Source organism: Mya arenaria, chromosome 11 (genome assembly GCF_026914265.1).
Source record: "Mya arenaria isolate MELC-2E11 chromosome 11, ASM2691426v1".
NCBI lineage: Eukaryota > Metazoa > Mollusca > Bivalvia > Myida > Myidae > Mya > Mya arenaria.
The window spans coordinates 65,977,859-66,000,517 of NC_069132.1; the positions used below are offsets into that span (position 1 = coordinate 65,977,859).

At 34.7% G+C, this 22,659-nt stretch overlaps 1 protein-coding gene across 2 annotated transcripts; it reads right to left on the reverse strand.

Annotated features, from left to right (window-relative positions):
- Positions 1-490: 490 nt before the first annotated feature.
- Positions 491-17,201, reverse strand: LOC128207229 (endoplasmic reticulum membrane-associated RNA degradation protein-like). 2 transcript variants are annotated; one of them, XM_052910039.1, is made up of 19 exons: positions 17,120-17,201; positions 16,708-16,911; positions 16,146-16,300; positions 15,377-15,478; positions 15,032-15,124; positions 14,680-14,777; positions 14,200-14,321; positions 7,166-7,280; positions 6,238-6,340; positions 5,959-5,988; positions 5,308-5,376; positions 4,983-5,150; positions 4,343-4,423; positions 4,022-4,092; positions 3,375-3,485; positions 3,109-3,141; positions 2,454-2,626; positions 1,872-1,988; positions 491-913 (listed from the first exon to the last, which is right to left on the reverse strand). In XM_052910039.1, exons 2-17 carry the CDS (start codon positions 16,877-16,879, stop codon positions 2,593-2,595), a joined length of 1,557 nt encoding a protein of 518 aa, XP_052765999.1. In that variant the 5' UTR covers positions 16,880-16,911; positions 17,120-17,201; the 3' UTR covers positions 491-913; positions 1,872-1,988; positions 2,454-2,592. The 2 variants fall into 2 exon arrangements, with proteins under 2 accessions (XP_052765999.1, XP_052766000.1); XM_052910040.1 differs by lacking the exons at positions 491-913; positions 1,872-1,988; positions 2,454-2,626 and having other exon boundaries at positions 3,110-3,158.
- Positions 17,202-22,659: the final 5,458 nt, after the last annotated feature.

The following is a 22,659-nucleotide window of genomic DNA, read 5'->3' on the forward strand; positions in this document are numbered from 1 at the left end:
TATGCATTCGGAACTCCTCGGCCTTTTTATTGAAAACAACCTCTGATGTATATGGACGGTGTACATTCTTAGAAATCGGTATGTTTAAGTCCGCTGCAAGTAGATCGCGTAGTAATTTAATTCAGCAGATAAACTTTTAATGACTTAACTCTCGGGAATCTAAATCATGTTTGCAATAATACACTTCACTGGCAATTAAACAAGCTATAACACTACATTAAATTCATGAAATAATTTTAAAAAAATACGAACTACTTCTACTGATGTACTGGCATACAGCCGAGGTTGTTGTCGATAAAAATGGCCGAGGAGTGTCGAATACTGGGAAACAATCGGCCGGCTGAAAAAATTGTTCCGGCTGGGCTGAAAATACAATTACCAAAACTTTATGGAGCAAAAGAAGATTGTATTAATGTTGTTGTACCTACTAATTAGAGAAAAACTATGCAGTAAACTGTACATTATATTCAATTGCACAAGCTACAAAAATAATTCTGTTTTCGGAAAAAAAAGTGTTTTGATTTATTATTGGTGGGTGGGTATCGTTACTAAGAGTTATCATTATCCGTTATAAGGTCCCGTAGACCGAAATAAGGTCATTGATATAGTCCTTTTAACAGCAAACCCTCCTGGTGTAAGAGAAACGGTAGCATCATGGGTGTATATGTTACTCTCGGTGAAAAAGTCCTTAATAACGACTTGTGCCATTAACCATGCTATGAAAATCATTCATAATTTTAAGACACATATTTGCATAATGCACAAACATATCAATCAATGAAAGGTTTTAAAATTAGATTCTACAAAAGGTGTCAAGTGTGAAACTAACTCCTCCCCTTCTGTCCATTTGTTCTTATCATGGTGCGTAAATGTTCGTAAATTCTCACACAACTTCAGCACAGACTTCCAGAATCTGAAAGGAAATGAAATTTTAAATCTTAACAAACTGTTCCATATCATCTTAACAAAGGTTTATCTTTATTCATTACCAATTAACGGTACCCTGTAGGCCATATTCAGGGTTTCTTACACTTGTCAATTGTCAATCCTGAAAAATAGCCGGGTCTGTTTGATGAATATAAGAGATGAATGCCCAAAGCAGGTTAAGGGTGAGAAGACCCCTTTTGAAATAATTTCAAAAGTCATTAATATTCATTTCAAGGAAATTCGTATATTTTTTTGCAAAAGTCTGAACAAAATTTATTCTTACAATTGTACAAGAGTCTGATGTAAAAAGCTCTAAATCCTGATTTCAGAATTAATCCTGAACATAAGAACCCTTTTGTATACGATTTTGACTTTGATTAAGTGAAAATGCCACTAATACCGCAACATATGGAATTGAAAATCTTTAAATACATGAATGAACAATACACCTGGTATAAATAGAGCATGGTTGATGAACTAATTCTATATTGACTTTCATTCCACTAAGAAAAACAGTCTAGATATCTAAAGCCAAGTTAGTTGCAAAGTAACTGTCCATGTGGAGATATATGACAAAGCAAACAATGGGGGATCTAGGAACAAGCCCAGCAACAAAACCCTAAATATAACGATCCTGTTTAGAGGCACAAGTTTAAATCCTGATAGACAAAAATGGGAGACACACACTACATACATCTTAATAATTGTTTGAACTGTCAACAAGTTCACTGGGTTTTTAACAAGTTAATTCTCAACTTAATACTTGTCAACAAAAATCACTTTATATCTTTATAAGATCGCTTTCAATGCTAGTGTTCCAGGTAACATGGCCAACAAGCATGTTCTGGTAAAAGTATTTATGGTCATAACAGATATTGTAGGCAAGTGACAGTAACGATGCATTGTTATACTATTTTTCATATTGGATACCCATACATTCTTACTTGATTAATTTGTTGTTTGATTGAGGTCCTTCCCTCGCCTTTATTTCATCAAGTTGATATAGTTGGCAACAACACATGTATACACATGTGCACGGCCCCACAACCAATGATGGTACACTGGAATAGAAATACATTTAAACCTTATGTTAATTCACAAGTTGTCATTTATTGTATTAATGGGGATTGAAGATGACACCATTATAAATCGTGGCTTCAATTTAACTTAGATTATATACCCATCATAAATCTGCAAGAAACACATATCGTAAATATGCTTCATTGTCAGTATTCAAGCTAGTGTAATATTTGAATTCTTGCAGAATTTGATATCACTCGGATAGCATCAGCAAATCAATATGCACATTGCTAGTACTATTTAAGATTTATGTTTGCAACTGAAAGAGTGAAATATTGCTGATTGGCTGGCTCAGTCAGTTGTGCTCAATGCTAGTGTTCCAGCAATCGTGGGTTCAAGCCCCTGTTGTAAAAATGTTTTCTCACAGTTTTAATTTGTGTACTATGATACTAACTTGAGTGGCAACGACAGCTCTCAGGCATAAAACGCTTATCTAATTAAGCTACCTTGCTAGGAACTTCTTGAAGTTCTCTCTCTGCCGTGACCTGAGCTGTTTTAGCGTCATCTGCTGTTGACTGTTTGTTGCAAACTGTTGCATCTGAGTGATGACTTGCAAACACTCATCTACTATATGGTCCAGCAGTGTTAGCACCTCATTTTCAATATCACAGTTGGAACCCTGTCAAGGAACATATTATAATTACGCCCATCATAAATATAACGGCAATACGAATCCCAAAATAAACTTGTCTGTATTCCATCATATTAACGTTGTATCGTAAAAAGTTTCATTGCACGAAGTTAAAATGGCGTCATAAAATAAAATAATGAAAATCAAAATGTAGTGTAACATTCAAGAACATATCTTCTAAATAAGTTTAACCAGTAAGGTTTAAAAACGTTTTTGTTCTTTGTTTAGATTCGGGAGTTTGACTCTTGTGTATTCTTAAAAGTTCTGAATACAATTACAGTTGGAATAACCCTTTTCTACATTAATAATATTTTCTTGAGTTAGCACCTTGTCGAAGAAATGATTCAATTTGCATGTTTATTATATGCACTTACCACATTTTAGTCCATGTGGACACAGGTTCTTAAACAAATCCTAAGACATTTGTCAAATGTAAATTTTCAAACCAAAATTACACATATATAATTTACCTTCGAGTTTCTGTACAGGGTATGTATCTTTTGCTGCAAAATTTCATCAACTGTTGATTTCAAATGATGGAGGTCACAATATTGAAAACCGAAAAAAATATATGACAGCCATTGTATCTTTTGTATCTATAAATCGAGTTCAACGTAAAATTACAACTCACCCTGAAAACTTAATTGGCAAGAACTAGAAGACGTAAAATTATCATAGTATTGAAAGAAGTGAAATAGCTTTAAATTAAAAACATGATAATCGAAAAGTTCCCTACCATTTTGAGCCCACATATGCCCAATGTCCATCAAAAACAGCAACGATGTCCCTGAGCTTTGCTTCAAGTGAAGATGCTTCATCTGTAGACTGGAAAGGATCGTTTGGCTTTCTGAAAATTGCCAAATCAATTATTAAATGATAAAAATGAACGAAAGGACAGACGCACGCACACAAATGGACGCCTTGACAGTGATATTTAAATATTCAATCCGTCAGGGGCATTGGAACATAATAATGTGTTTTTTAAATATTTGTTTTTATCTTTGTGTAAAGCACTTCTGTCTGATGGTAAATGCAACTATCTGGCCAACATTTCAATTGCAGTCGAAATAACATAGAATTGTTTCTTGGTAGATTTTATCAGAATAAATACCAGATGAAACAAAGGCAAGATATTAGCATGGTTAAGGAACAAATCAACAACAAGTTCTAAGCATAGTTAAGTTACCTGTTAGTTAGACTTTAGCATAAATAAGGAAACCAGTCAACTACTATACCTAGGCTGCATTAAGTAACCAGTCAGCTACTAGACCTCAGCACAATTCAATTTTCAGTCAGCTATCTTCTATGGGTAAGTAACATTTCACATTATTTAAAAATTAGTTTCATGTTCTAATATATTAATAACATAACAAATATACAAACCTTTCACTAAGGTCAAGCTGCAGTAAAATCATGGAATCTGTCTCAGATTCTTTCTTAAAGAATGTAGATATCTAAAAAAAAAGATTATTTACAGCCCATAGTGAAATAATGAAATATTCAAAGCAATTTAAAACAGTTTCATTTGGTATTATTATTATTATTATTGTTGTTTGTTTTATCTATTTGTATTACTTTACTATTGAACATACACATACTATTTAAACATGTCTTCAATTTATGCAAACTGCTTCTATGTTAAAATTACAATGTATTATCAATGCATGCCTTTCCTATATGAATGAAGACTAAAAACAAACACACCTCCTTCTTTAACAGGCTTATTCTATGAAACTGGACACTGTATGACTTAATATCCTCATGAAGTATGGTTACACATTTGTTCTGAAAACAAAACATTGTGTTATAAATACAATATACTAACATGCACTACACATTGAGCCCTTAATTGTAAAATTCATGTTGTTGTGTGATTATGAACATTTCTAGCAAGATTTACAATAGGACTTGACATGTATTATTTCATGTAATAATAATAGTTTGAGGTTCGGTTTGTATCACTACAGGTCAGCTAGATACATGTTATTTTCATGAGAACTTTGAAACAAAAACTTCACCTCCTGTCAGGACTGTTACCATTCATTAGTAAAATTTTGACAATTAAAGGGTAATAACTCTTAGAGTGCCTACAATGATCTGATTGGTAATCAAACTCAGTCGAGATATTCTATGCCAATAATTAGTATTGCTGCTTAGATTGTATTATTATTAAAGTTGAAGAAGAAAAGTTTAGGTAAGAGATTGTAATGAATGTTTGACTCCGTGGATGATGCTGCAGGTAACAATGACAACATAAGCACTCTGAGTCTGCCTGCTACGCAGGGTACATTAAGACAATAAAGGGAAAACAACAAAATTAACTTAATAACAGATTGTTACTCACATGAATATGTTTCCCATCCTTTACAAACATGGCTGACAGTGCCACACAGATAGTTGCCAGGTTACGTGTGAGTTGCCATGGAAACCTTTCCCAGCATGCTTCACCGTGACTCAAACGGTCCCTCACCCTAGGGCCGCCCGGGTAGGTCAGGTGGTCAAGGATTATTTCCTGTTTGGAGAAAAGAAGAAAAAAATCATCACATGCACATCAAGTAAGGGAAAGTGTTTTTTTTATATTTTGTAACTTAAACTAGAGGATGATCAGCCAACCTAAATCCACAAAGCTCAAAACAAGTTTCCGAACACTGCAATCATGTGTTTCTTACCAATATCTCTTCTCCTATAACCATCCTCAGTCGGTTTTCAGACCCATCAGGGAGAAAAGGATCTAACATCTAAACAAAATAAGAAAAAGAAACATAAAATTTATTCATTAATTTTTGTTCAAACGTAGACAGATTATTGTTATAAACTATGTTAAAGTTAACAACATTGTTAACGTCTTCGTTTTTAACTTCCAAATTTTTACTGCTCATAAGGTTTAATGGAAACACTTGTGATCTGCTGTATTTTTAAACAATATTTATGACAACTTTTTCATTTTCAGCTGTTGTTGTTTGTATTCAATGATATGAGTTCGTCATTTAATATTTCACTTTTTCAAGTGACCAATGATGTCATAAATATTGTTGTCAACTTTAACAAAATTCTAAACAATCGACCCAATGTTATAACACTTGCCAAAATCACACAGTGCCTCAATAGGGCGCATATGCACATGCTTAGAAATAGTTATAATACGGAAGTTGTTCACAAGTATAAATATTAAGAGGAACTACTAAATTTAAAGTATGACTGAATGCACATGTAGGAGTTACTGCCTTCTTCCAAATGCAGTATACAAATTACAAGTACACGGTTTCGAATTACAATACAAGTAAGTACTCACAATACGTTCAGATGTTATTCTCTATTACCTCATCAAATGTAGTGTATAATGTCGTTGCCTGGAAAAAGATGAATAGTTTAAAAAAATATTTATGTTAAATATATAAAAGAATTGGTTATATGTTTCAAACAGTCTGCATGCAGCAAGAACTACAACAAGTTTTAATGCATCCAGGCAATCGTGCCTATAACCTCTTAATAAATTGAAATTTATTTCAACAATAAACAAGATAATAATGGAAAAAGAATCTACTTAACTTTACCATATATTTAGGCCTACCAATAAATGCAACTAAGTTAGTTTATACCTCAGCAGTCAAAATTCTGTTCTCACAGTTGTTGGCAGTAGCAAACACAAGCCGTAGACCCTGCTCTAGGTAGTAGAGTAGAAGAGCGGTACATTCACCATACCTAAGATGAACATGACGTTAATCATTAACTTAAGGATTGATCAAAGTCAATAATACTTATAGATAAAGAACCAACATACAATAATGGTATTAAATTATTTTAGCCATTTTAAGGATTCTTCATTCATACAGTTTTATCTTATAAGTATCTATCATGTGTTTGGTACAGATAGAAAAATCGGTAACGAGGCTTGCAGAGTTACCGGCCACGCAGCGTGCATGAGGGTCGGATTTGTCGATCCGGACCGGAAAAACATGATTGATATTTTTTCTTGCATACCTAAATTTATCAATTTGTGGAATAAATGACGTAGAAAACAAACTTTTGTACAATTACACCAAAAAGCGCGTGCGACGTTGTTCACTGACGTCATAGAGCCCAGTAATTTTAAATAACTAAAATAGCGTTTTTTTACGATTATTTATTTTCAATTTTAATAAAAAGTCTTGCTAACATATATATTTGAATGCGCTTAATTGAAATGGCATAATATACTTTTCATAAATCATACAATAAAAGAAATAAGAAGTGAGGTATGTAAGATGGGTTTTTCCAGCACTGGTCACATGACCGTAAACATACGTCCGGTATGCAAGAATAAACCTTCCATATCCCATTCCAGTCAAAATTGCTTGATTATTGGTTTAAAATACAAATAAAAAAGTATATCATTACTTTAACTCAAACAATACCAGGTATACATTGCACAGTACATATTGATGTTATTTTGGAAGAGTAACTATTGACTTGATAATTATTATGAAGAAGGTTTGGCACCAAGCGCTCATAATAAAATACAAGGAGAGCAATTCCCATTCCTTGTACCTTTCTTGCTTATATAAACTGGTGATATTTGTCCAAAACATTCTTGTGTCCCAGGATGAAAATTGGGTGTCTTTTACAGCCTCAATGAGGTCCTTGCTATACAAAATATCAACCTCTGAAATACACCATTAACATGTCTCAAATACAAAGGAGTTATTGTCTTTGTATATTATTAGTCAAAACCAGAACGATTTTAAAACAAGTAATTACAGCATTATAGCATTCACGCCTATTTGCACGATGTTACGCGTGTGATCTAGTGTTGTAGGGAAAACCAGAGTATCCGGTGGAATCCCACTTGACCAGTGAATATAAACCTTGAAACTCTTGGTGAAAAACGAGTGTTCTAACCACTGCACGTACTTGAGAATTGGACAAGAGAAGTATTAAATTACTGAAATTCATTTACTCACTTACACAATACACTTACTCACTAAAAATATTTTCAACAATAAAAACAATTGCTAGTATTTCACAGTAAATCTTTTAGCACTCACTAATCAATTAATATATTGCATTTTCATCTAAAGAATCTACGGTTACAATCTTGTTATCAGTAATTAATAATTTCCAAAAATGCATTATTTAGTAAGTACTTTCAGGTTTACTCAAAATCTTTGTTTGTTATACATGTGTAAGTATTGATTTTGAATAAGAGTGTCACTTTAAAAGAAATAGCTTGATACAGAATGGCAGATAATAAAACAATAATTAAAACTAAAAACTCATTTACATCCAAGATCCATTCGGAAGGGTGTAATGGAAGACAGGTCAAATCATTATCACTAAATCATAACAGCTGCCATCACATCACGAGTTCCCCTCCACTTGACCTACATGTACAACTGAGACAGTTTTATGTTACAAAGTCCCCTAAACTTGCTATGCATGTAAGCCCAAGATGAGTTTTATGTTACAAAGTCCCCTAAACTTGCTATGCATGTAAGCCCAAGATGAGTTTTATGTTACAAAGTCCCCTAAACTTGCTATGCATGTAAACCCAAGATGAGTTTTATGTTACAAAGTCCCCTAAACTTGCTATGCATGTAAACCCTAAACTTGCTATGCATGTAAGCCCAAGATGAGTTTTATGTTACAAAGTCCACTGAACTTGCTCTACATGTAAGCCCAAGATGAGTTTTATGTTACAAAGTCCACTGAACTTGCTATACATGTAAGCCCAAGATGAGTTTTATGTTACAAAGTCCCCTAAACTTGCTATGCATGTAAGCCAAAGATGAGTTTTATGTTACAAAGTCCCCTAAACTTGCTATGCATGTAAGCCCAAGATGAGTTTTATGTTACAAAGTCCCCTAAACTTGCTATACATATAAGCCCAAGATGAGTTTTATGTTACAAAGTCCCCTAAACTTGCTGTGCATGTAAGCCCAAGATGAGTTTTATGTTACAAAGTCCCCTAAACTTGCTATGCATGTAAGCCCAAGATGAGTTTTGAGTTACAAAGTCCCCTAAACTTGCTATACATGTAAGCCCAAGATGAGTTTTGAGTTACAAAGTCCCCTAAACTTGCTATGCATGTAAGCCCAAGATGAGTTTTATGTTACAAAGTCCACTAAACTTGCTATGCATGTAAGCCCAAGATGAGTTTTGAGTTACAAAGTCCACTGAACTTGCTATGCATGTAAGCCCAAGATGAGTTTTATGTTACAAAGTCCCCTAAACTTGCTATACATGTAAGCCCAAGATGAGTTTTATGTTACAAAGTCCCCTAAACTTGCTATGCATGTAAGCCCAAGATGAGTTTTATGTTACAAAGTCCCCTAAACTTGCTATGCATGTAAGCCCAAGATGAGTTTTATGTTACAAAGTCCACTGAACTTGCTATGTATGTAAGCCCAAGATGAGTTTTATGTTACAAAGTCCCCTAAACTTGCTATGCATGTAAGCCCAAGATGAGTTTTATGTTACAAAGTCCACTGAACTTGCTATGCATGTAAGCCCAAGATGAGTTTTATGTTACAAAGTCCACTGAACTTGCTATACATGTAAGCCCAAGATGAGTTTTATGTTACAAAGTCCCCTAAACTTGCTATGCATGTAAGCCCAAGATGAGTTTTATGTTACAAAGTCCCCTAAACTTGCTATGCATGTAAGCCCAAGATGAGTTTTGAGTTACAAAGTCCCCTAAACTTGCTATACATGTAAGCCCAAGATGAGTTTTGAGTTACAAAGTCCCCTAAACTTGCTATGCATGTAAGCCCAAGATGAGTTTTATGTTACAAAGTCCACTGAACTTGTTATGCGTGTAAGCCCAAGATGAGTTTTGAGTTACAAAGTCCACTGAACTTGCTATGCATGTAAGCCCAAGATGAGTTTTATGTTACAAAGTCCCCTAAACTTGCTATACATGTAAGCCCAAGATGAGTTTTATGTTACAAAGTCCCCTAAACTTGCTATGCATGTAAGCCCAAGATGAGTTTTATGTTACAAAGTCCCCTAAACTTGCTATGCATGTAAGCCCAAGATGAGTTTTATGTTACAAAGTCCACTGAACTTGCTATGCATGTAAGCCCAAGATGAGTTTTATGTTCCAAAGTCCACTGAACTTGCTATGCATGTAAGCCCAAGATGAGTTTTATGTTACAAAGTCCACTGAACTTGCTATGCATGTAAGCCCAAGATGAGTTTTATGTTACAAAGTCCACTGAACTTGCTATGCATGTAAGCCCAAGATGAGTTTTATGTTACAAAGTCCCCTAAACTTGCTATGCATGTAAGCCCAAGATGAGTTTTGAGTTACAAAGTCCCCTAAACTTGCTATGCATGTAAGCCCAAGATGAGTTTTATGTTACAAAGTCCCCTAAACTTGCTATACATGTAAGCCCAAGATGAGTTTTATGTTACAAAGTCCCCTAAACTTGCTATGCATGTAAGCCCAAGATGAGTTTTATGTTACAAAGTCCATTAAACTTGCTATGCATGTAAGCCCAAGATGAGTTTTGAGTTACAAAGTCCCCTAAACTTGCTATGCATGTAAGCCCAAGATGAGTTTTGAGTTACAAAGTCCCCTAAACTTGCTATGCATGTAAGCCCAAGATGAGTTTTATGTTACAAAGTCCACTAAACTTGCTATGCATGTAAGCCCAAGATGAGTTTTATGTTACAAAGTCCCCTAAACTTGCTATACATGTAAGCCCAAGATGAGTTTTATGTTACAAAGTCCCCTAAACTTGCTATGCATGTAAGCCCAAGATGAGTTTTATGTTACAAAGTCCCCTAAACTTGCTATACATGTAAGCCCAAGATGAGTTTTATGTTACAAAGTCCCCTAAACTTGCTATGCATGTAAGCCCAAGATGAGTTTTATGTTACAAAGTCCCCTAAACTTGCTATGCATGTAAGCCCAAGATGAGGTTTGAGTTACAAAGTCCACTGAACTTGCTATACATGTAAGCCCAAGATGAGTTTTATGTTACAAAGTCCCCTAAACTTGCTATACATGTAAGCCCAAGATGAGTTTTATGTTACAAAGTCCACTGAACTTGCTATACATGTAAGCCCAAGATGAGTTTTATGTTACAAAGTCCCCTAAACTTGCTATACATGTAAGCCCAAGATGAGTTTTATGTTACAAAGTCCCCTAAACTTGCTATGCATGTAAGCCCAAGATGAGTTTTATGTTACAAAGTCCCCTAAACTTGCTATGCATGTAAGCCCAAGATGAGTTTTATGTTACAAAGTCCACTGAACTTGCTATGCATGTAAGCCCAAGATGAGTTTTATGTTACAAAGTCCCCTAAACTTGCTATGCATGTAAGCCCAAGATGAGTTTTATGTTACAAAGTCCACTGAACTTGCTATGCATGTAAGCCCAAGATGAGTTTTATGTTACAAAGTCCACTGAACTTGCTATACATGTAAGCCCAAGATGAGTTTTATGTTACAAAGTCCCCTAAACTTGCTATGCATGTAAGCCCAAGATGAGTTTTATGTTACAAAGTCCCCTAAACTTGCTATGCATGTAAGCCCAAGATGAGTTTTGAGTTACAAAGTCCCCTAAACTTGCTATACATGTAAGCCCAAGTTGAGTTTTGAGTTACAAAGTCCCCTAAACTTGCTATGCATGTAAGCCCAAGATGAGTTTTATGTTACAAAGTCCACTGAACTTGCTATGCATGTAAGCCCAAGATGAGTTTTGAGTTACAAAGTCCACTGAACTTGCTATGCATGTAAGCCCAAGATGAGTTTTATGTTACAAAGTCCCCTAAACTTGCTATGCATGTAAGCCCAAGATGAGTTTTATGTTACAAAGTCCCCTAAACTTGCTATGCATGTAAGCCCAAGATGAGTTTTATGTTACAAAGTCCCCTAAACTTGCTATGCATGTAAGCCCAAGATGAGTTTTATGTTACAAAGTCCCCTAAACTTGCTATGCATGTAAGCCCAAGATGAGTTTTATGTTAAAAGTCCACTGAACTTGCTATGCATGTAAGCCCAAGATGAGTTTTATGTTACAAAGTCCACTGAACTTGCTATGCATGTAAGCCCAAGATGAGTTTTATGTTACAAAGTCCACTGAACTTGCTATGCATGTAAGCCCAAGATGAGTTTTATGTTACAAAGTCCACTGAACTTGCTATGCATGTAAGCCCAAGATGAGTTTTATGTTACAAAGTCCCCTAAACTTGCTATGCATGTAAGCCCAAGATGAGTTTTGAGTTACAAAGTCCCCTAAACTTGCTATGCATGTAAGCCCAAGATGAGTTTTATGTTACAAAGTCCCCTAAACTTGCTATACATGTAAGCCCAAGATGAGTTTTATGTTACAAAGTCCCCTAAACTTGCTATGCATGTAAGCCCAAGATGAGTTTTATGTTACAAAGTCCCCTAAACTTGCTATGCATGTAAGCCCAAGATGAGTTTTGAGTTACAAAGTCCCCTAAACTTGCTATGCATGTAAGCCCAAGATGAGTTTTGAGTTACAAAGTCCCCTAAACTTGCTATGCATGTAAGCCCAAGATGAGTTTTATGTTACAAAGTCCCCTAAACTTGCTATGCATGTAAGCCCAAGATGAGTTTTATGTTACAAAGTCCCCTAAACTTGCTATACATGTAAGCCCAAGATGAGTTTTATGTTACAAAGTCCCCTAAACTTGCTATGCATGTAAGCCCAAGATGAGTTTTATGTTACAAAGTCCCCTAAACTTGCTATACATGTAAGCCCTAGATGAGTTTTATGTTACAAAGTCCCCTAAACTTGCTATGCATGTAAGCCCAAGATGAGTTTTATGTTACAAAGTCCCCTAAACTTGCTATGCATGTAAGCCCAAGATGAGTTTTGAGTTACAAAGTCCACTGAACTTGCTATACATGTAAGCCCAAGATGAGTTTTATGTTACAAAGTCCCCTAAACTTGCTATACATGTAAGCCCAAGATGAGTTTTATGTTACAAAGTCCACTGAACTTGCTATACATGTAAGCCCAAGATGAGTTTTATGTTACAAAGTCCCCTGAACTTGCTATACATGTAAGCCCAAGATGAGTTTTATGTTACAAAGTCCACTGAACTTGCTATACATGTAAGCCCAAGATGAGTTTTGAGTTACAAAGTCCCCTAAACTTGCTATACATGTAAGCCCAAGATGAGTTTTATGTTACAAAGTCCACTGAACTTGCTATACATGTAAGCCCAAGATGAGTTTTATGTTACAAAGTCCCCTAAACTTGCTATGCATGTAAACCCAAGATGAGTTTTATGTTACAAAGTCCCCTAAACTTGCTATGCATGTAAGCCCAAGATGAGTTTTATGTTACAAAGTCCCCTAAACTTGCTATACATGTAAGCCCAAGATGAGTTTTATGTTACAAAGTCCCCTAAACTTGCTATGCATGTAAGCCCAAGATGAGTTTTGAGTTACAAAGTCCACTGAACTTGCTCTACATGTATACCCAAGATGAGTTTTATGATTTTAAGACCCCTCACCTTGAGTTACATGTATACCCAAGATGAGTTTTATGATTTTAAGACCCCTCAACCTGATTTACATGTATACCAAAAATGATTTTTGTGTTTCAAAGCCCTCTCAGGTTGCTCTACATGTTTACCCATGGTGAGATTTGTGTTATAAAGACCCCTTAATTTACTTATAACATTTATGATGAATTTTATGTTTTTAAGACCCCTCACCTTGAGTTACATGTATACCGATGATGAGGTTTTGTTATAAAGAACCCTCAACTTGTTATATATTTATACTGAAGAAAGGTTTATGTTATAAAGACCTGTCAGCTTGATTAACATGTGTACGCAAAATGAGTTCTGTGTTACAAAATCCCCTCAACTTACTCAACATGTAAACCTACGATGAGTTTTTTGTTACAAAATCCCCTCAACTTGCTCTACATGTATACCCGAGATGAGTTTTGTGTTACAAAGTAACCCCAACTTGCACTACATGATTCCTGAGTTGTTGTTTTTTACTAATTCCGCTATATGAGCTGTTTACATGTATACCCAAGATGAGTTCTGTGTAACAAAGTCCACACAACATGGTTTTCATGTATGTCTGAGTTGAGTTTTAGGTCACATACTTCCCTATGCTCTCTTTACATGTATACCTGAGAAAAGTTTTGAGTTGAAAAGTCCCCTCAACTTGCTCTACATGTTTATCCAAGATGTTTATTTGTGTTACAAAATCCTCTATACTCGCATTACAAGTGTATGCCCAAAATGAATTTTGTGTTACAATTAAAACAAGAGCACCGCGGAGTGGGTGCCAACGCTCGTCTGTTTTTTTTTCCAAGTCGAAAAGGGGGGATAACTCAATATTAATTAAAGGCAAAATTATATGACCTGCTATAAACATGCATAGTGTTAATAGGAACACGTGTAGCAAGTTTAATGTGAAAATGTTGAACGGTTTTTGAGTTATGAGGTAAGGTTAAAGTTTTTGGACGACGACGACGACGCAGACGCAGACGACGCCGACGACGCCAAGGCTATCACAATAACTCGACTTTTTTTCTTCGAAAAACAGACGAGCTAAAAATGTCCCTTAAACTTGTTAGGTACCTGTAATAAGTTTGGTGCGAGAAAAGACCATAGGTTCCCGGTGTAACATCAGCACTGGGACCAGCCTCTCTTCCAACACTCGACCTATGCTGGGTACCAGTAGTATCAGGAACCAAATACACCTGGAGGCATACAAGTGTGTTGAAGCATTTGAGTTTTCTTTCTTTTCATTTATCTTGTACAATAATTCAATTCATACGCATAATACACTTATCTTTATTAGAGGGCAGACAAGCTTAAATGACAACTTATAATGTCTCTATTCGTATAATATTTCACAATGAAAGCACCCACATTAATCTTTTTTATACTAACCTTTTACTGCTGGAACTCACATGGTAAAATAGTATGTACCGGTTAATATAGCGAAAGAGCACTTGGTCTATTATGTGACCAAACTGCAATAGATTACCAAAATAACTGTATTCATCATGGTAAAATTGAGAGAACTTTATATTCAGATGTTACATTTTCACAAACCTTGCTGGTATTTCTCCCGGAAAGGGAAAACCATGCCATGCAACATTTCGGAGGTTAAGAGAGGTTGGAGGACCCATTACCAGCCGGAGTATGCACATCTGGAAATAAGAACACATTTACTTACAGTTAATCTAGGCGCATTGCCTACTCAAAACTTTGAACACTTAGATTATGTAAAAACACCATTTGTTTATTGGCTACTCGAAACTTTGAATATTTGGGTTACGTTAAAACAACAATGCGTTTATTGGCAATTCCCAGGAGGTTTGACAATAGGTTATATTACTATGTGGTGACATTTAATGGTATTTCTTATAGTATGATTTGCAATTGATGAAGTAAAAAAAATTACCACGTGTTCTCCAAGAATTTCCTTAAGCTGCTCTGTTACAAGCAGATCTTTCAGCATGGACGGACACGGGGCTGGCCCTTTCAACATATACACCTGAAAGTAAACATATGAACAAATAGTCAAAATATACTTTGGACATCAAACAATAAACATGATGATTATGGATACAAAATGAATTATAATGCAGCAATTTTTTCCCGTTTAAAGTTAACAACTATGCTTTTAATCACTTTGTAACTTAAACAAAGCCTTGAATAAACAGCCCATTGTTTAGTACATCTCATCTTATAACTGTATTGATAAATAATACTCAGAACGAATATTAAGTTTACTAATCAGTCTTACATCCCCGAGAGCTCTCTCAAGAACGGATGAAGTGACCAGCACGGCAGTGACTTCATCCACAGGGTTATGAGTAAACATGTCGCGCCATATTTCCGCCAGTACCTGACATGGCATTGTTTGATACAGATATTGTTACAATAGAATAAAACTACATTTTAAAATCTATATATAATTCAGATAAGTATAGATTGTTTGGAGTTTTTGTAACATTTTAAAAAAATTAAGATGTAATTGTGTAATCATTCAGCTTTTAAATGATACAATTAATAAAGATATGATTATAACCTGGTACCATAAATTAAAATCTTTTTGTTTTCTCCCTAAAAAAAATTCTCTTTTTTATGAGCTGAACAAAATGGGGATGCCCTCTGAATTTCAAGTGCCAGGGATCTGCTTTAATAACGATATAAGTAGATCTAAATCGTAAATTGAAATGATCCTTGTGTTACTTTTTCGTTAATTTTTCTGTATACCAGTATTTATTGAAGTTCAGCCCATAGTTTGTCGTTTGTATATGTTTATATAATGTATGCCACATGTACTATGTTTGTAATGGGATAGACTTTTATATGTCATTTTTTGTAAAAAGAGATTGAACATGAACATTATTAAATAAGTTTAGGAAATCATGAATAATATACTGTTGCCATCTGTGACATTTATACGAATTTAAGAAAATAAAAGTTCAGACTACATGTAAGATCTCTGAATGATACAAGCTCAAGGGCATTTTATACATACTTAATATAACCATGCTCAGCGATCTTACCTGTTGCTTTCCAGTCCAGGAAACATATGGAAGGTAAGTATCAAGGAAGTTCTGCGGACCAATCTTTCCCACAAGATTTTCTACTGATGTAAGAATTGGAGCTAAACTGGTCACACAGACTGGAAAGTATACACTTGGCTCATCCTCTGCGTTACCTGTACGTGATTATAAATCTACAATTCAGTGTGTTAGTTCGTTACACAATGAAATATTGCAAATGTTTACAACGTTTAAAACACTTTATTGATTTTTCACCTTAAAGTTGTTCAAGAAGATTACTTATACTCATTATAGCCTACAGCAGCCATTTGTAAAAAAAAATGGTTGAGTTTTTGGTTTGGTCAACGATATCCAAAATGTGTATTGATTGGTCTATTTTTAACCAATCAAATCATGTTTAAGAGCAAAATTTAACCTGTGGACAACTTCTCAAAGTTTCATAAGATTCCTTTCTGGTACATAAAAAGGTACACTTAGTTTTTTTTGCCCATTCAAACCGATTTTGCTTCAAGTCTGATTTCCAATGTTTTTAATAATTGAATTTAGAAAAACTATTTTTTACCTGGAAGCATACTACAGATATACTTGAAGTCTAGAAATCCTTCATTCAGTGCACTATCATCGCATGCTTCAGTGACAGCTAACTGTGTGATCAGATTGTTGACATAACTGGACAAGCAGGTCTTCACAACCGGCAATGTCAGAGAGTCCATCCATGAGATGTTCTTCAACATCCAATCTGAGTAAAGTACTCCATCTTCAGTGCCTGCATGAGTGTATTTAGGATATGATTTTAATCAGACTGTTTATCTTATATTCTAAATGAATAATAAACATAGTATCATACCTTTTAACCATAGTTATATGTTGGACGTCTATTATCTTAGACTTTTGTATCTAACTGACACTGTTTATTATTTATACGTAGCGACAAGTGAATAACTACATAAATAGGATTTTAAAAACATCCTTACCAAATTACAAAACATTCCATACAGTTAAAGGAACAGTATAATAAAACAAATATTGAATTTGTTCCACTTTATAAGAGTGGTTTGTTTACTAATATCAATGTCAGTTTTTTAATTACGGGAGGTAACTACTCGTAATACGATTACAGTCCACTAATTTTGTGCGTGGCGTAGTAACATCCCCTTTACATTACAGCTAAATGAATGACGTTTATTAAGTTGTCCGAAAACAAGGAGTCAGGGGTCAATCCTTGTTTTTACCTTGGTCGAACATACAATATTTTTTTTTACTATTATCACTTTTGGAAAGATTTATAATAAAAGCATGCGCGTGCGTTAATGTATATAATGACTGCTATTTAAAATCGGAACTGTCGGACTAAAAGGAATGTTGTGTAGAGCTTCAACCTCTTTTCTGACTATATAATATTTATAAATACATGCAAATCAACGAACATGGTTCGTGCTATGCTAGTTTATTTTGCTGATTCCACGATTTCAAACCGGGAATCCGTCTGGTCAGAAGTGATTAGCCAAATGAGATGACTCGATGGTCATACTTTGACGTGTTGGAAACCGGTGACCAAATATCATCCCGAACATCACGACAGGCGCATCTTGTAGGTAAGAGCGTGCCCTAAGTGGCAAAATTGGTCAGACTAAAGACAAACATTCGAAATCGTTCAATCAGTGAAGTTGAAAATCTCCACTGCCTTTTTGAATAATGGTAACTGGTTAACTAAAGGAATCATGAATGCTTTGAATCTACACATTGATTGATAAGATAGGCTCTCAGTGTAGCCCTGTGGCACTAGGAAGACTCCAGACTCCCTGGCCATGGCAAGTGTGTCAGTTTTGGGCCAGTGTCCAGGGCGTGGTCTGTGGAACATGAACTGGTATTCCTCTGGCAGCCGGCTAGAGTGTATGCATCGATATGGTCAAACATTTCATAATGTGTCATTGATAGGCCATGTTGAATTATTTCACCAGACTGACTTAAGCGCTGTAAAATGTCCTGATACTGAATCCTTGTATTGGCCAATGTTATTTTTCCTTCCACATCTAGCACATCATTAGGACCTTCTGCGTGTATTACTGGTAGTGAGCAGTCACCCCTCAGTCTCTGTAAGTAGCAGTGTTATTAAAGGAGGAGTGAGCTCATTCTTTAACACTAACTATATTTGCGTTTCCATGCTTCCAGGCTCCCCAGTCAAGAGCCACATGTCCATTGTTATCACATAGCAACTGGTCAGTATCAGATATCATCCTAGGCGTTGTTGTGCCCTCACTCTGACTGCCAAATATGTTTGAAGTAGCATTCACATCACTCAACAAGTTATCACCGTTATACATAGTCTCCATCCTCAGGTGTGTCTTCCCCCTCTTAGCAATCAGCCAGCTGTTGACCCCGATATCCCCCATCACCCGGGACAGCCGCAGTGAAAACAGTCTCTCACTCCCCCTGTCCTTAGTTTAGTCATTTATAAAAATCAAGTTGTTTGTGGTTACAATTTATTTAATTTGTATATTGCAATGATATTACTACTAGTGAATGCATTTTTTTACTTTCGTATTCCAAGCGTTGATATAACTTCCATTCTGATTCATGAGCTGCTTGTGTTGAAAATCAAGATTGTCGAAAGATCAATGATAAACTATATCATATTTCAAATCTGCTGTTCAAATGACTTAAAGTGACACTATTGTTCAAAATCAATACATACACAAGTAAAACAAACGTAAATTTTGACTGATAAACCTTTAACTTCTTATTAAAAAAATGCATTCATGGAAAATATTAATTACTGATAACAATTGTAACCGTGTATTTAATAGCTGAGAACGCAAAAATATTAAATGATTGGTTAATGCTAAAATATTTTCTGTGATCTACTATAGTCTCATAACGTAGAAATACCGTGTTTTATGCGCATTAATGTAACATTTAACTCGGTATCCTTCATAAGAACCATTGTTTTCGACATTTACTCATCATTTTTGGAATATTAGAACAAAAGTTTTAATTGAAGTAAATCTTATGTGGGAATAAGAGTGCATCTTTAAAGTTTAGTAGTATCATATTGACCTGTTTAACAATGACAATTCCCCAATGAATTTGTTTTTTATATGTATTTGAGCTTTGTTTGTAAAAAACTTGGCTTAATTCCAAGCCCCAGTTTCATGAAAATATTTTTGTTTAATTGGTAACTTATAAACTCAATTTACCCATTTTACACCTAGAATTCCTGCAGTTCTTAATTTTTTTTTTACTCTGTTAAATTTAGATTATATTGATATGGATTTTTGGTGAAGAATTTTAGAGCAGGAAATGTACTTTTTATTTACCCAAAAATAGATTGTGTCATTACTTCGCTTTTCCTCTATTTTGGATGACCTGATAGGCACAATTTGCTAACAATATTAGGAAATAGAAAGAAATGTAAAAGAACCAGAATGTAATTCCGTTCTATTAACATTATACATAGGATTCAATTAGTGTTCTTGGTTAAGGAAGTACTTAAGTATTTCCTTTGGGGGGAGGGGGAAGTAGATCATATGTTTGCTTTGTTTTTGGTGAAGCAGCTTATTTATTTGTTATGATCTAGAGCAGAAAATGTACTTCAGTGATTAGTCAATAAGTCATTGAGCCATTAGGCCAAAAACAAGTTTTTTGTTTCGACTATCATCCTCAAGATAACATATCATATCAGGGTATAGTGTTATTATAGAAAGTTTAACTATAAGCCGTATATACAAAAAAGCTGCAGGGTGGAAAACGATTGGATCGGACGGGGTAAGTGGAAACAAACATATTTTTACGCCATACTCGATAACAGAAGGATGCAGTTTTTTCTGCATTGTAAATGACCTGATAAAGGAGCTCAATAGACACAATTTGTAAACAATATTAATTTATAAAAAATAAAAAAAGTATGAAAGTGAAATATTTTTTGAATATTGCATTTTGAAATATCGATACGTCCGGGCCTGTTGACCCCCCCCCCCCACCCCCATTTTTTTTTAAAGATCATCAAAAACAACAAACTGGATAACAAATCAGATTTAAGAGATGTCCCAAGAACTAAGTGATATTCTTTTCAAGTTACCTGTGTTTTTAAAAGGAATGCTGTAATTGTAATTCTTTGGCTATTTTGAACTAATATTCGGAAAGCGGTCAGATTATAAATGAATTGTTTTGGTCTCAACAAGTGGTTATTACATTATTATTGTATACGAGTAAGGGTTCCCGCTGGCATTCATCATCGTCACCATTTGCAACAAAGATATTTATACCCCTGACAAAAGTTTGCGGGTGGGGGGGGGAGGTATATTGGAGTCTGCCTTTGGTAGGTCCATCGGACGGTACGTTGCTTTTATCTTGATAAGTACTGGATAGTATTTAATTTAACTTCTCAGTAGAACATAATGAGAGAAAGTGCAGTATACAAGAAACACTCTATTTCAGCTAATTACAGTTATTGCCATTGGTACCTTTCCTTGTCCGGATCATAACTTGGAAACTTATTGATGGAATTTAATTGATCATCATACAACGTTAGGTAGTGCAGGTGCAAAAAACATAACTCTATTTCAGCTTATCACAGAGTCATTTTCCTTCATTCTTTTTTCTTTGTCAGCAGTGTAACTTCTAAATTACATTATGGATTTTAATATACCGGTATAACATACCTTGGTTAAGCCTGATGAGTGAAACCTTATTGTACCTCAGAGTTATTGTCTATTTACAAAGAAATAGGCTGTATTTCCGATGTCCAGGCGGTATTCGGGGTTAGATACGTGACAGCTTTAGTTTTAAAATATTTTCATAAATTGACGTAAGCGGTCAGAGTCCGCATTAATCAAGCAAATTGCAGGGCACGACTAAGTCAATCATGTTAGTTAAAATTATTGGTCCTCAATTCCGGAGAAATATTCGCGGAATTCTAATATGTTCATGATCTCAATCATACACTGTTTGTTTTTCCCTATTTCTTAATTGTGAAGACTCAGGCCTAATGTTGATTCCTGAAAGGCATTAATTACTGTAATTAGACTGTGCAAGAATTACATGTATTATTTTGGCAAAAGAAACTACTGCCTGAGCTATAAGTGAAATTGTAAAAGCATATTTTCTTAAGAGGCCGATGTCCTCTATGTAATGTGTACTGAGCGATACCTTATTTTTTCATTTAAGGTCAAGGTCACTCTACGAGGTCAAAGGTTGAAATGATTCTTGTCCAGGTCGCATGTTGACTATGCATTTGAGGATTAAAAAATAAACTTGCCATGAAGGTTGACATTAATAAGGTGGCGCGTCGTGCACAAGACCCATGTCTATACCTTTTAGGGCACGTCCAGTGTTGGAAATATGTCTTTGTCAAAGGCTCTCTCTCTCTCTCGATAAACATAATTGCGCATTTGAGTCCGAGCGTTTCAATATTATATTGAAATATATTAACGTACAAAACTTTTTAAATTAAATTGAATCTTACAATATTGATCATATATGTAAGTAAATTAAATTGCGGTTTATTTATGTATTGGTCCAATTAAAGCTGCACTCTCACAGATATACCATTTTTACAACTTTTTTGTCTTGGAAAGGGCAAATTTTTGCGTAAATATCTGCAAACCAATGATAAAAGATTGCTGACAAAAGATCAGGTCGTAGAGTTTCATATTTTCGTTCAAAGGTTAATGTTTCGTTCGAAAGTTAATGTTTTATGGCTTAAAACTTTACTAACGGTTTAAGAAAACTGCATAAAACATCAATTGTTTAACTTAAATATTTAAAATTTGTGATCTAATTTTTGTCAGCAGTCTAATATAACTGGTTTTCATGGATTTGCGCAAAAATTGGCTCGTTCCAAGACAAAAAGTAAAAAAAGTTGTCAAAACGTTCAATCTGTGAGAGTACAGCTTTAAAGCAGTTACAAGGAAGTTTTTTCTTAAATGTTTCTATGCTAAGAAAGCCTTGTGTGCATTTATTGTGGCCAATTTGTTTAGGGTTAAAACTTTAAAACATGTTTTATAGCAAAAAATGTACTTAAATAATAGCTCAAATATTGTGAGTATAACTTAAAACGCATATTTAATGACCTTGCATTAGTTAGTTCATATTAAGATAAAATCTTATTCAAAAAGCAAAGCGAGCGATTTTGAAATTACCTAATTAAGTTTGCTCTTAATGTCTTAGATTGTAACATTTTTCCAGCAGACAAGTAACCACATTATGACTTCATATGTACAAAAAATTTTTTTAATGAATAAGCTTCGTACTTATTCAAGGCTGTTAGGCGACTTCATTGGCTGAACTTTATCTTAATGAAGATTGTACACAGGAACAAAAACTATTCGTCAAAGATAAGGGCATTCAGAATTTAAAATACAGGTTACCAAATTGCATTTACTTGCGATTTAATTAGATTAATAAATATAGTGGGTGCTAATAAAATAGGAAAACATAGTTTATTTTCTTTAACATAAGTTTAGAAAAGTTCGTTATGACTATTTATTTTGATATAAAATATATATTAAAAATT